The sequence below is a fragment of the Pelophylax lessonae genome (genome assembly GCF_965119305.1).
Source record: "Pelophylax lessonae genome assembly, chromosome: 3".
Lineage (NCBI taxonomy): Eukaryota > Metazoa > Chordata > Amphibia > Anura > Ranidae > Pelophylax > Pelophylax lessonae.
Genome location: NC_138770.1, coordinates 642,337,586 through 642,351,707, shown reverse-complemented (window position 1 = coordinate 642,351,707; position 14,122 = coordinate 642,337,586). Strand labels below are relative to the sequence as shown.

The following is a 14,122-nucleotide window of genomic DNA, read 5'->3' as shown; positions in this document are numbered from 1 at the left end:
CCTATTTTTCATCCACGGACTTGATGAAAAACAGATGACAAAGGATGAAAAACTGATGACAACGGATGAAAAACCAATGACAAAGGATGAAAAACTGATGAAAAAGGTTAACAGAGGTTAAAAAATTTGAGCATGAATCCGTATCGCTAGAGGCAGTGTCGCCTGTCTTGCTAGTCCTGATGACGTCACACGTACTCTCCGGACCGACGCGTTTCCACACAACTGTCATCCACTGGGGAGGGAGGATGACGCGGACATCCAAACATAGTCTCTCCCAGGAAGTAAATGTCACAGATCCGCTGCGGAGCTGATCTGTATCCTACGATTTGCATATGTTTTTTACTTTTTGCTGCTGTAGGTTTGCAGGCACCTGTGGTTCCACAACCTTGGGCCCCTTTCACACGGGCTTTCTGATGCAGTCCGCCTGTCAGATTTTCAGGCGCACTGGATCGGATGCTCAATGCACCTCTATGGAGCAGCGGATGTCAGCCGTGACATCTCCGCTGACACCCGGTGCTATCCGATCCGATCCTGTCCGTGAAATCCAGACGGATGGAAACCCTATTTTCCATCCGTCTGGAGGATCGGATCAGATAGGATCGGATGAAAGCGGACAGGTGGTCCGTTTACATCCAATCCCCCATAGAGGAGAGCGGGGATCTGACAGCTTCGTCTCTGCAAAGTAAGTGGAAACTGACCTGTCATTCGCCTGCTCAGCAGGGATCAGCGGATTGAGCCCCGCTGGTCAAAACGGAGTCCACCGGCAGAAAGCCCGTGTGAAGGGACACTTATGTGCATTATTTTAGCCTCAGAAACTGTGTAATGAATATGTGTCCTGGTTTAAAGGGATGAGGTGGCAACCCTACCCCAGATTGGTTCGCAGATCGCAGTGCTAACTGTGAATTCGGACAGAAATCGGATTGCATGGGTGTAAACACCCATGCAATCCGATTCCAATGCAAACAAAAAAAAGGTCCTGGAAGAGTTTGGTCCAAATGCACATCGCACCGACATCGCATGTGATCTGCACAGCAATGCGGTGTGAATCAGGTGGTCCGTTTTCATCGATGTCTGGCATCGCACCAAAGTGAATCATGGTAAATAAACCCCTAACTGACACTGATACCAGAGCTGCACGATTCTGGATAAAATGAGAATCATAAGTTTTTTTGCTTAGAATAATGATCACGATTCTTGGCGTAACATCATCTTTTACATTATACACAAAAAAATTGGGCTAACTTTACTGTTTAGTTTTTTTTTTTTTTAATTCACTAAAGTGTAATTTTCCCCAAAAATCCTGCGTTTGAAAGACTACTGCGCAAATACAGTGCAACGATCGCCATTTTATTCTCTAGGGTCTCTAATATATATATATATATATACATACACAGTGCCTTGCGAAAGAATTCGGCCCCCTTGAACTTTGCGACCTTTTGCCACATTTCAGGCTTCAAACATAAAGGTATAAAACTGTAATTTTTTGTGAAGAATCAACAACAAGTGGGACACAATCATGAAGTGAAACGAAATTTATTGGATATTTCAAACTTTTTTAAAAAATAAAAAAAACTGAAAAATTGGGCGTGCAAAATTATTCAGCCCCTTTACTTTCAGTGCAGCAAACTCTCTCCAGAAGTTCAGTGAGGATCTCTGAATGATCCAATGTTGACCTAAATGACTAATGATGATAAATAGAATCCACCTGTGTGTAATCAAGTCTCCGTATAAATGCACCTGCACTGTGATAGTCTCAGAGGTCCGTTTAAAGCGCAGAGAGCATCATGAAGAACAAGGAACACACCAGGCAGGTCCGAGATACTGTTGTGGAGAAGTTTAAAGCTGGATTTGGATACAAAAAGATTTCCCAAGCTTTAAACATCCCAAGGAGCTCTGTGCAAGCGATAATATTGAAATGGAAGGAGTATCAGACCACTGCAAATCTACGAAGACCTGGCCGTCCCTCTAAACCTTCAGCTCATACAAGGAGAAGACTGATCAGAGATGCAGCCAAGAGACCCATGATCACTCTGGATGAACTGCAGAGATCTACAGCTGAGGTGGGAGACTCTGTCCATAGGACAACAATCAGTTGTATACTGCACAAATCTGGCCTTTATGGAAAAGTGGCAAGAAGAAAGACATTTCTTAAAGATATCCATAAAAAGTGTCGTTTAAAGTTTGCCACAAGCCACCTGGGGTGGGGAACCTGCGGCCCATGCAGCCCGCACAATCATTGCCTCCGCCCACCCCCCCCCCCCCCCCTGCCGCTGAGCCTGTGTATGCCAGCGGAGCTGTCAGAAGGAGCCGATGTCTCCGTCCTGACAGTGTGAGTCACAGAAAAGCTTCAGAAAAGGGCGGACCCTAGCCCACCCATTTGTGTGACAATAGCGAATGAAAATTCGCTATAATCACACGGATCCTCCTCCTGGCCAATCAGGAAGCAGGTCCGAGACCAATTTTTTTTAATGTCACACAGTATTTGCGCAGCGGGTTTTCAAATGCGATATTTGGGAAAAATACACTTTTTTCAAATTTTAATGCAAAAAAATAAATGACCCATTTTTTTTTTTTGCAAAATATAAAAGATGATGTCACAGTGAGTAAATATGTCACGCTTTAAAATTGTGACCACCCGCCCAACGACGACAAATGTTGCTTTAATTTTTTTTTTAGCACTTTTATTACTCTCACAAGGAATGAAAACATCCTTGTGACAGCAAAAAGCATGCGACAGGTCCTCTTTATGGAGGGATCTGGGGTCAATAAGACCCCCAATCCCTCCTCTGCACTTGAAAGCATGTAAAATGCCAAGATCAGCATTGTTGAATTCTTTCTATTTTCAAAAAATGGTGCCGTTGACATCCAGTTAAACCGGAAGTAATGTCATGGCTTCTGGGTTACCACAAGAGAGAACTGATCAGAGCCAATTCCAGCTTTGTTTGGGTCTCCCACTAGCCAGTGGACATGCCGGCTAGTAGCTCGGGTCTCCCGGTGGAACGGAAGAGCCCGAAAGAGTCGGGGAAGGCACCAGGAGAGGGAGGGGCGGGGATGTCCCCTAATGCTGCTTGTAATAGCAATCGAGTGGCTAGTTAGTTGCTCTGGTTGCTTTTATAAGAGAGCCGTTTGTCGACTCTAAGAAACGGTACTAGGGGGGGGCCCGGTACAAACACTTGAAGGCAAATGACGTACCGGGTACTTGATTTGGAGGGAAGTGGTTAAAGTGAAATCCCGGGATGACCCTAGCTGCTTTAAACTGTCCCCTCCCACCCTCCTAAAACCTATGCTGACCAACCTCTGTATATACTTACCTATTTTCAGCCCGCTCCGTTCCGGGCATGTGATCCCCTGTGTCAGCGAGCAGCAGCTGCAGGGGAGAGGAAAGTGTGCTTAACAATGGCTGGAAATTCCAGGAGTGGTAACATCACCCATAGGCTCATGTTCCAACTGTTGTTGGTGCGTCCTCCTCTCCCCTGCAGGATCATGTGACCAGACTGGGAGTGGCCTAAAAATAGGTAAGTATACACACTGCTCAAATAAATTAAAAGGGACCATTTTTAATCAGAGAATAGCATCAAGTCAATTAAACTACTGGCATATTGATTTGGTCAGTTAAGTAGCAGAGGGGGTTGTTAATCGATTTCAGCTTCTTTGGTGTTAATGAAATTAACAACAGGTGCACTAAATGGGCAACAATGAGACAACCTCCAAAACAGGAATGGTTTTACAGGTGGAGGACATGATATTTTTTCCCTTACTCATCTTTTCTGACTGTTTTTAACCAGTTTTGCATCTAGCTAGGGTCATTGTCACTACTGGTAGCACGAGGCGATACCTGTACCCTATAGAGGTTGCACAGGCAGTCCAACTCCTCCAGGATGGCACACACTGATAAGTGCCATTGCCAGAAGGTTTGCTGTGTCTCCCAGAACAGTCTCAAGAGCATGGAGGAGATTCCAGGAGACAGGCAGTTACTCTAGGAGAGCTGGACAGGGCCATAGAAGGTTCTTAACCCATCAACAGGACCGGTATCTGCTCCTTTGTGCAAGGAAGAACAGGATGAGCACTGCCAGAGCCATACAACATGACCTCCAGCAGGTCACTCGTGTGAATGTCTCTGACCAAACAATCAGAAACAGACTTCATGAGGGTGGCCTGAGAGCCTGAGGGCCTGACGTCCCCTAGAGGGCCCTGTGCTCACTGCCCGGCACCGTGGCGCTCGATTGTCGTTTGCCATTGAACACCAAAATTGGAAGGTCTGCCGCTGGCGCCCTGTGCTTTTCACAGACGAGTACAGGTTCACCCTGAGCACATGTGAGAGATGTGAAAGGGTCTGGAGAAGCCATGCAGAACGTTATGCTGCTTGTAACATCGTTCAGCATGACTGGTTTGGCGGTGGGTCAGTGATGGTCTGGGGAGGCATATCCATGGAGGGACACACAGACCTCTACAGGCTAGACAATGGCACCCTGACTGCCATTCGGTATTGAAATGAAATCCTTGGACTCATTGTCAGACCTTACGCTGGTGCAGTGGGTCCTGGGTTCCTCCTGGTGCACGACAATGCCCAACCTCATGTGGCGAGAGCATGCAGCCAGTTCCTGGAGGAGGAAGGAATTGATATCATTAAATGGCCCCCACGCTAACCTGACCTAAATCCAATAGAACACCTCTGGGACATTATGTTTCGGGCAATCCGACGCCACCAGGTTGCACATCAGTCTGCTAAGGAGCTCAGTGATGCCCTGGCCCAGATCTAGGAGGAAATACCCCAGGACACCATCCGTCATCTCAGGAGCATGCTGGATGTTGTCAGGCATGCATACAAGCACATGGGGGCCATACAAGCTACTGAGGACCATTCTGAGTTGCTGCAATGAAATTTTAGCAAAATGGACTAGCCTGCTGCATCATTTTTCACTTTGATTTTCAGGGTGTCTTTGAATTCAGCCCTCTGTAGGGTGATAATTTTAATTTCTATCAAACGATGTGGCATCCTTTCGTCCCTAACACATTACCCAGTCCATACCAGTATAGATCCTAACACATTACCCAGTCCATACCAGTATAGATATCCAGCATGAGATTTTTTCTCCATTGATATCTGATGTGTTTTCAAAGTGTTCCTTTCATTTTTTGTGCAGTATACATCTTTCTTACACTGGATTAGTTGGCATCAGTTTTAGGAGGGCGAAGGGACATTTTAAAGGTTTAGGCTGGAGTTTAACTTTAACCACATTAGGACCGCGCTCGCAATGTACTGCAGACGGACAGCTCCTACATGCACAGCGCCTCGCTCCCTGCTTCCAGGCTCAGAGCGTGCGTGGGACCCCCCCTCTCACACCCCATGCCGACACCCACTGTGATTAGACACAGTGGGATTTTGTCAGTAAGTCCCAGCCAATGATTCATCGACTGTTTCCAATCACAGTACAGGGTTCTGTGTTGACAAGTAACACAGGGCTCTGTACAGAGGGAACAATCTCTTTGTTTCTTCTCCCTGCACAGCAGGGAGAACAAATCTTTTTTTTTTTGGAAACAAACACACAGTACACACATTAACACTTTGTCAGTCACACACTTGATTACCCCCAGAAGTTAACCCCTTCCCAGCCAGTGTCATTAGGACAGTGTATAGTATTAGCATTGATAACTGTATTGTCACTGGGGATGTCAGTGTTAGTTAGTGTACCTCCCACCCAGTGTCAGTTAGATTGCCCTTCTGCACTATCACAGTCCCACTATAAGTCACTGATCGCCGCCATTACTTGTATTAAAAATAAATAATAGTAAATTCCAGTATATATCCCATCGTTTGCAGGCCCTATAACTTTCACACAAACCAATCATATAAACCTATTTTTCTTTTTTTTTTACCAAAAAACGTGGCAGATTACATTTTGATCAAAAGTTATGAAAAAAATAGATTTTGTTTATATGTTTTATGGCAGAAAGTAAAAAATATTGGTGTTTTTATTTTTTCAAGTTTATATAATTTATTTATTATTTATTTATTTCAGGTACTTGTATAGCGCCGTCAATTTACTGTTGCTCCGTTGACCTTACAATGTTTGGTCATCTGATTATTACAGCCACCCAAGTGAACTGTTCCCTCCTATTGGTCAGTCTTGCTCTATAGCCAACTGTTGCTCCTTTGACCTTACCAAGTTGAGTCATCAGATTATTAAGGCCAGCCAAGTGAATGATTCACCTTTGATTGGTCAGTCTCACTCTATACCCAACTGTTTCTCTTCTGACCTTAGCAAATAGCGTCATCAAATTATTATGCCCCCCCCCCAAAGCGAATCGTTCTCTCACATTGGTCGTCTTGCTCTACACCCAACATTTGCTCTGTTGAGGCTTACCAAGTTCAGTAATCTGATAATTAAAGCCACCCAAGTGAATCGTTCCCTCCGATCTGTCAATCTTGCTCTATACCCAACTGTTGCTCTGTTGACCTTACCAAGTTGGGTCAACCGCCTAAAAAGTGGTCTGGCATGTTGGTTATAATGTAACAAAAATGGAAACAGAAGCGCCACACCACTGATAAGAGATCCAGATACAACTTTATTCTAATAAATGTCAGGGGGACAATCCATGATGAAGGGGGCTTTCTTGAACCTCCAAAACATGTTGGTACCTTTTGGATTGCCCTCAAGTTTTTATTGGAATAAAGTTGACCTTTGGGCAGAAGAAACACCATAACGTGCATCCATCAGATTATTATGGTCACCCAAGTGAACCATTCCCTCTGATTGGTCAGTTTTGTTCTTTATACAACTGTTGCTCTGTTGACCTTACCAAGTTGGGTCATCACATTATTATGGTCACCAAAATAAACCGTTCCCACCCATTGGTCAGTTTTGCGTTATAGACCAACTGTTGCTCTGTTTACTTTACCAAATTGGGTCATCAGATTTTTACGTCTACCCAATGAACTATTCCCTCCAATAGATCAGCCTCACTCTATACCCAACTGTTGCTCTGTTGACCTTACAATGTTTGGTCATCTGATTATTACGGCCACCCAAGTGAACTGTTCCCTCCAATTGGTCAGTCTTGCTCTATAGCCAACAGTAGCTCCTTTGACCTTACAAGTTGAGTCATCTGATTATTACGGCCAGCCAAGTGAATGATTCACCTTTGATCAGTCAGTCTCACTCTATACCCAACTGTTGCTCTTCTGACCTTAGCAAATTGCGTCATCAAATTATTATGCCCCCCCCCCCCCCAAAGCGAACCGTTCTCTCACATTGGTCAGTCTTGCTCTACACCCAACAATTGCTCTGTTGAGGCTTACCAAGTTCAGTAATCAGATAATTGAAGCCACCCAAGAGAACTGTTCCCTCCGATCTGTCAATCTTACTCTATACTCAACTGTTGCTCTGTTGACCTTACCAAGTTGAGTCATCACATTATTATGGTCACCAAAATACACCGTTCCCACCCATTGGTCAATTTTGCGTTATAGACCAACTGTTGCTCTGTTTACTTTACCAAATTGGGTCATCAGATTTTTATGGCCACCCAAGTAAACTATTCCCTCCAATAGATCAGTCTCACTCTATACCAAACTGTTGCTCAGTTGACCTTACCACGTTGGGCCATCCGCTGAAAAAGTGATCTGGTGTGCTCCCTATAAGTGGCATTGACCTCTGGGCAACAGAGATGCCATAACCCACACCCATCACATTTTCACAGCCACCCAAGGGAAGCGTTCCCTCTGATTGGTCAGTCTCACTCTATTTCCAACTGTTGCTCAGTTGACCTTACCAAGTTGGGTCATCAAATTATTATAGTCACCAAAATAAACCATTCCCACCCATTGGTCAGTTTTGCGTTATAGCCAACTGTTGCTCTGTTTTCCTTACCGAATTGGGTCATCAGATTTTTACGGCTACCAAATGAACCATTCCCTCCAATAGATCAGTCTCAGTCTATACCCAATTGTTGCTCTGTTGACCTTACAATGTTTGGTCATCTGATTATTACGGCCACCCAAGTGAACTGTTCCCTCCAATTGGTCAGTCTTGCTCTATAGCCAACTGTTGCTCCTTTGACCTTACCAAGTTGAGTCATCAGATTATTAAGGCCAGCCAAGTGAACGATTCACCTTTGATCAGTCAGTCTCACTCTATACCCAACTGTTGCTCTTCTGACCTTAGCAAATAGCGTCATCAAATTATTATGCCCCCCCCCCCCAAAGCGAATCGTTCTCTCACATTGGTCAGTCTTGCTCTACACCCAACAATTGCTCTGTTGAGGCTTACCAAGTTCAGTAATCAGATAATTAAAGCCACCCAAGTGAACCGTTCCTCCGATCTGTCAATCTTGCTCTATACCCAACTGTTGCTCTGTTGACCTTACCAAGTTGGGTCATCCACTGACAAATTATTATTACAGTCACCAAAATAAACCGTTCCCACCCATTGGTCAATTTTGCGTTATAGACCAACTGTTGCTCTGTTTACTTTACCAAATTGGGTCATCAGATTTTTACGGCCACCCAAGTGAACCATTTCCTCCAATAGATCAGTCTCACTCTATACCCAACTGTTGCTCTGTTGACCTTACAATGTTTGGTCATGTGATTATTACGGCTACCCAAGTGAACTGTTCCTTCCAATTGGTCAGTCTTGCTCTATAGCCAACTGTTGCTCCTTTGACCTTACCAAGTTGAGTCATCAGATTATTACGGCCAGCCAAGTGAATGATTCACCTTAGATCAGTCAGTCTCACTCTATACCCAACTGTTGCTCTTCTGACCTTAGCAAATTGCGTCATCAAATTATTATGGCCCCCCCAAACCGAATCATTCTCTCACATTGGTCGTCTTGCTCTACACCCAACAATTGCTCTGTTGAGGTTTACCAAGTTCAGTAATCAGATAATTAAAGCCACCCAAGTGAACCGTTCCTCCGATCTGTCAATCTTGCTCTATACCCAACTGTTGCTCAGTTGACCTTACCAAGTTGGGTCATCCACTGACAAAGTGATCTGGTGAGCTCCCTATAGGTGGCACTGACCTCTGCGCAACAGAGACGCCATAACCCACACCCAAGTGAACCGTTCCCTCTGATTGGTCAGTCTCACTCTATACCCAACTTTGGCTCAGTTGACCTTACCAAGTTGGGTCATTCACCAAAAAAGTGGTCCTGCATGGTCCCTATGAGTGGCACCGACCTCCTGTGTCCACCAGGGGTCACTCTGCTGCTGCAGAACCTCTTGCTCCTCTGATTGGCAGCTGTGTGGCATCTGCAGTAATACTTATGATGTAATCTTTTTGCTCTTTTTTTCTTCTTCTCCTAAAATCCCCCCTCCCCCTCCATTGTCTTGTATTGGGCACTTACCTGCATAGTGGTCGAAGACGGTGGGTACATACTCCTCCGGGAAGGCGTCATTGGCATAGCTCATCAGCAGGCAAGTTTTACCCACCGCCCCGTCCCCCACCACCACGCATTTCAGCATTCTACTGCCGCTGCCATTCGCTGCCATGGAGCCTCATCTTAGGGGGAGGAAGGCAGGACGTTCCGGGCAGAAGTGGCCGCCAATGTGCGGGGGACAAACCGCTTCCCCTCCGAGGATTCCCCCCTCCCCCAACTTCAGAGGGCACAGCACTTTCCGGCGGTACAGCCCCGCTCTGCTGGGAGGGAGACACAGAGAGAGGAGCTAATGTGCCGCCGCCTAAGGGATCGTCTCCAAAGTGCTGCCTGCGGTACGGGAAGAAGCGGAGCTCAGACACATGTCACTGCCGCCCGCCCGCCTATAGCATCTATCTACCGCCGCCTGCTACAGGGAGAGCGGAACCGGGGGGGGGGGGGGGGGCACACTGCACCCCCCCCCCCCCACTCCTCTCCATCATTCCCGGAGATGGTTCTCTCATATAGGAGAATACAATGGGGTGCAACTGTCCTACAACCAACCAATCACACCGATCTCTGCTCTACAACTGTCCTATCTTCACCCCCCCCCCATCTACAACTGTCCTATCTTCACCCCCCCCCCATCTACAACTGTCCTATCTTCACCCCCCCACCTACAACTGTCCTATCTTCACCCCCCCCCATCTACAACTGTCCTATCTTCACCCCCCCCACCTACAACTGTCCTTCTACACCCCCCCCCCCCCCCATCTACAACTGTCCTATCTTCACCCCCCCCATCTACAACTGTCCTATCTTCACCCCCCCCCCCCACCTACAACTGTCCTTCTACACCCCCCCCCATCTACAACTGTCCTATCTTCACCCCCCCACCTACAACTGTCCTTCTACACCCCCCCCCCCATCTACAACTGTCCTATCTTCACCCCCCCCCCCATCTACAACTGTCCTATCTTCACCCCCCCATCTACAACTGTCCTATCTTCACCCCCCCCCCCCACCTACAACTGTCCTTCTACACCCCCCCCCATCTACAACTGTCCTATCTTCACCCCCCCCCCCATCTACAACTGTCCTATCTTCACCCCCCCACCTACAACTGTCCTTCTACACCCCCCCCATCTACAACTGTCCTATCTTCACCCCCCCCCCATCTACAACTGTCCTATCTTCACCCCCCCCCCATCTACAACTGTCCTATCTTCACCCCCCCACCTACAACTGTCCTTCTACACCCCCCCCCCCATCTACAACTGTCCTATCTTCACCCCCCCCCATCTACAACTGTCCTATCTTCACCCCCCCCCCATCTACAACTGTCCTATCTTCACCCCCCCCCCATCTACAACTGTCTTTCTACACCCCCCCATCTACAACTGTCCTTCTACACCCCCCCACCTACAACTGTCCTATCTTCACCCCCCCCCCCATCTACAACTGTCCTATCTTCACCCCCCCCCCATCTACAACTGTCTTTCTACACCCCCCCATCTACAACTGTCCTTCTACACCCCCCCCCCCCCCACCTACAACTGTCCTATCTTCACCCCCCCCCCCCCATCTACAACTGTCCTTCTACACCCCCCCCCATCTACAACTGTCCTATCTTCACCCCCCCATCTACAACTGTCTTTCTACACCCCCCCATCCACTACTGTCCCTCCACACACACCCCCCCCCCCCCCCCATCCACTACTGCGCTGTGCCTCTAGAAGGACAGTAGTGGATGGGGGATCCACTTCTGTCCCTCTACCCCCCCCCATCCACATCTGTCCTTCTGCACCCCCCCCCCATCCACTACTGTCCCTCTACACCACCCCCCCCCATCCACAACTCTCGTTCTACACCCCACAACTGTCCTTCTGCAACCCCCATCCACAACTGTCCCTCTACAAACCCCCCCTCCCATCCACAACTGTCCTTCTACACCCCCCCATCCAAAACTGTCCTTCTACAACCCCCCCATCCACAACTATCCTTCTACACTCCCCCCCCCCCATCCACAACTGTCCTTCTACACCCCCCCACCCCACATCCACAACTATCCTTCTACACTCCCCCCCCCCCATCCACAACTGTCCTTCTACACCCCCCCACCCCACATCCACAACTGTCCTTCTACACCCCCCCCATCCACAACTGTCCTTCTACACCCCCCCCCCACCATCCACATCTGTCCCTCTACACCCCGCTATCAACAACTGTCCCGTCCACAACTGTTCACCCCCCCATCCACACCTGTCTTTCTACACCCCCCCCCCCATCCACAACTGTCCTACACCCTCCCCATCTTCAACTGTCCCTCTTCACCCCCCTTCTACCATCCGCACCTGTCCTTCACCCCCACCATCATCAAGCTGTCCTTCTACACACCCCCCCTCATCCACAACTGCCCTCCTACATCCCCTCCCCCATCCACAACTGTCCACCCCCCTCCCATCCACAACTGTCCTTCTACACACCCCCATCCACAACTCTCCTTCTACACCCTCCCTTCCACAACTGTCCCTCCTACACCCCCCCCCCAATCCACAACTGCCCTTCTACACCGCCCCCATCTACAATTGTCCTTCTACACCCCCCATCCACAACTGTCCTTCTACACCCCCCCCACCATCCACATCTTTCCCTCTACACCCCGCTATCCACAACTGTCCCTCTACACCCCCCCATCCACAACTGTTCACCCCCCCCCCATCCACACCTGTCTTTCTACACCCCCCCCATCCACAACTGTCCTTCTACACCCCCCCCCCCACCATCCACATCTGTCCCTGTACACCCCGCTATGCACAACTGTCCCTCTACACCCCCCCATGTACTGTACTTGCTTTGGGGGGGGGCATAATAATTTGATGACGCTATTTGCTAAGAGACTGGATTGGTCAGTTTTGTTCTTTATACAACTGTTGCTCTGTTGACATTACCAAGTTGGGTCATCACATTATTATGGTCACCAAAATAAACCGTTCCCACCCATTGGTCAGTTTTTTGTTATAGCCAACTGTTGCTCTGTTTACCTTACCAAATTGATTCATCAGATTTTTACGGCCACCCAAGTGAACCATTTCCTCCAATAGATCAGTCTCTGCCATCTTGGACATGTGAAGACTGCTGCCTCTTATAAACTCTGATTGCCTCATCACTTGCCTGCTGCCTAGGTGTCACACAGTGATGATGCTGCACACCTGACTATATCTATTACCTGATGGGTTGCAGTCCTTGCCCTTGTGTTTGTGCTCCAAGAAGCATCTCTGCTAGCAGTCTTCTCTTCTCTGTGTTCCTCCATGTATGACCTGGCTTGGCTGACGAGTCTCCTGGCTCTCGACCCCGCATTGGCAGAGGACCCCACATCGGCAGACTACCCGCTTCTGGACTCTACCCCGGCATAGATGACTACCCGCTTCTGGACTTGACCCTGGCTTGTTCCTGCTCCCACTTCCTCACTTTTGCTGTGCGTTTATTGTTATTTGCAACAATAAACTGCTTTATTTTGCCTGCATCCCCACGTGGTCTGGTTTCCTGGCACCCTGACCATGCAGGTGCTCCTACGCTCCCCATGCTGGTTACCAGGCTCAATAAACAAGATCACCTTTTGGGTCTGTTCTCTCAGGCGTTGCAGACGTTGGTTGCGCACCTCGCTCCTGGTGCTGCTAGGCCGGTGGTTCCTCCTGTTGTTGCACCTGCTACTGATCCTGTTGCCACTCCTGCTCCTGCAGTTGCAGCTGAAGTCGCTGTTACCAGAGGGATGACTGGTTTAGCCCCCCTATGGGGGTGAACTGAGTCAGTGTCGTGGCTTCCTAAACCAAGTGGGCATTTATTATGAGATGGTTCCTCAGGCCTTTCCTTCTGACAGGTCCAAGGTGGGCTTCCTAATCTCGTTACTCTCGGACAAGGCCTTGGCCGTGGTGAATCCCTTATGGAAGAACGATAATCCTGTGATACTCGATCACCAGAGTTTTGTTGCCTCCTTTCATATGTTATTTAATGTGCCTGCTCGCTCTGTCTCTGCTGCTTAGCTGCTCCTGCCCATTTAACAGGGTACAGGAACCGTTGCCGAGTATGCCATAGAATTTCGTACCTTGGCAGCAGAAGTGTGCTGGAATAATGAGGCTCTGGTGGCTGTCTTCTCTCATGGTCTCTTCGGTGCATTGAAGAATGAGATTGCGGCCAAGGATCTCCCTAACAAGCTCGAGGCTCTCATTTCCTTCCTGATCAGGGGCGGACTGACCAGTCGGGCATTTCGGGCATTGCCCGAGGGCCCGGGGTCAGGGGGGGCCCGGCAGGGCCGTCTTTCTGCATGGGCACACTGGCAATTTGTCTGGGGGCCCCACGCAGGGTGACAGTTTCCCTGATCTGATCCCCCAGGACGCCGCAGCAGCAGCTTTACTGTGCGCTGGACTGGTTGCAAGAATGGCCAGCCGACTGGCGTCTAGCAACCAGTGACGTCCTGAGAACGAAAGTGAGGCTGAGGAGAGGAAACAGGAAGCAGAGCAGAGAGGATCTTCCTCGTTCTCCGCGCGTATATGTCTGGAATGTGTGGAATGTTTGGAATGTCCCCACCTCCTCCCTTCATCTGCAGCGTGCGGCTGACTGAGGAACTGTCAGCAGAATACCTCAGAGCAGGACCGAGCAAAGGCAAACTGCTGCTTGAGGTGATCTCCCTCATTGCAAATGTTTATCTAGTTTTTTTTCCTCCTCTCTCTCTCTTTCCCTCTCTCTTTCCCTCTCTCTCTCTC

General features: G+C 48.6%; 1 protein-coding gene across 1 annotated transcript in view; it reads right to left on the bottom strand.

Annotated features, from left to right (window-relative positions):
- The window catches only part of RHOQ (ras homolog family member Q), an 88,368-nt gene extending 78,782 nt beyond the window's left edge, over window positions 1–9,586 (bottom strand). Inside the window, exon 1 of the mRNA XM_082248878.1 lies at window positions 9,351–9,586. Coding sequence (XP_082105004.1) covers window positions 9,351–9,495 — 145 coding nt within the window. The 5' untranslated portion in view covers window positions 9,496–9,586. The remainder of the gene's footprint in view (window positions 1–9,350) is intronic.
- Window positions 9,587–14,122: the final 4,536 nt, after the last annotated feature.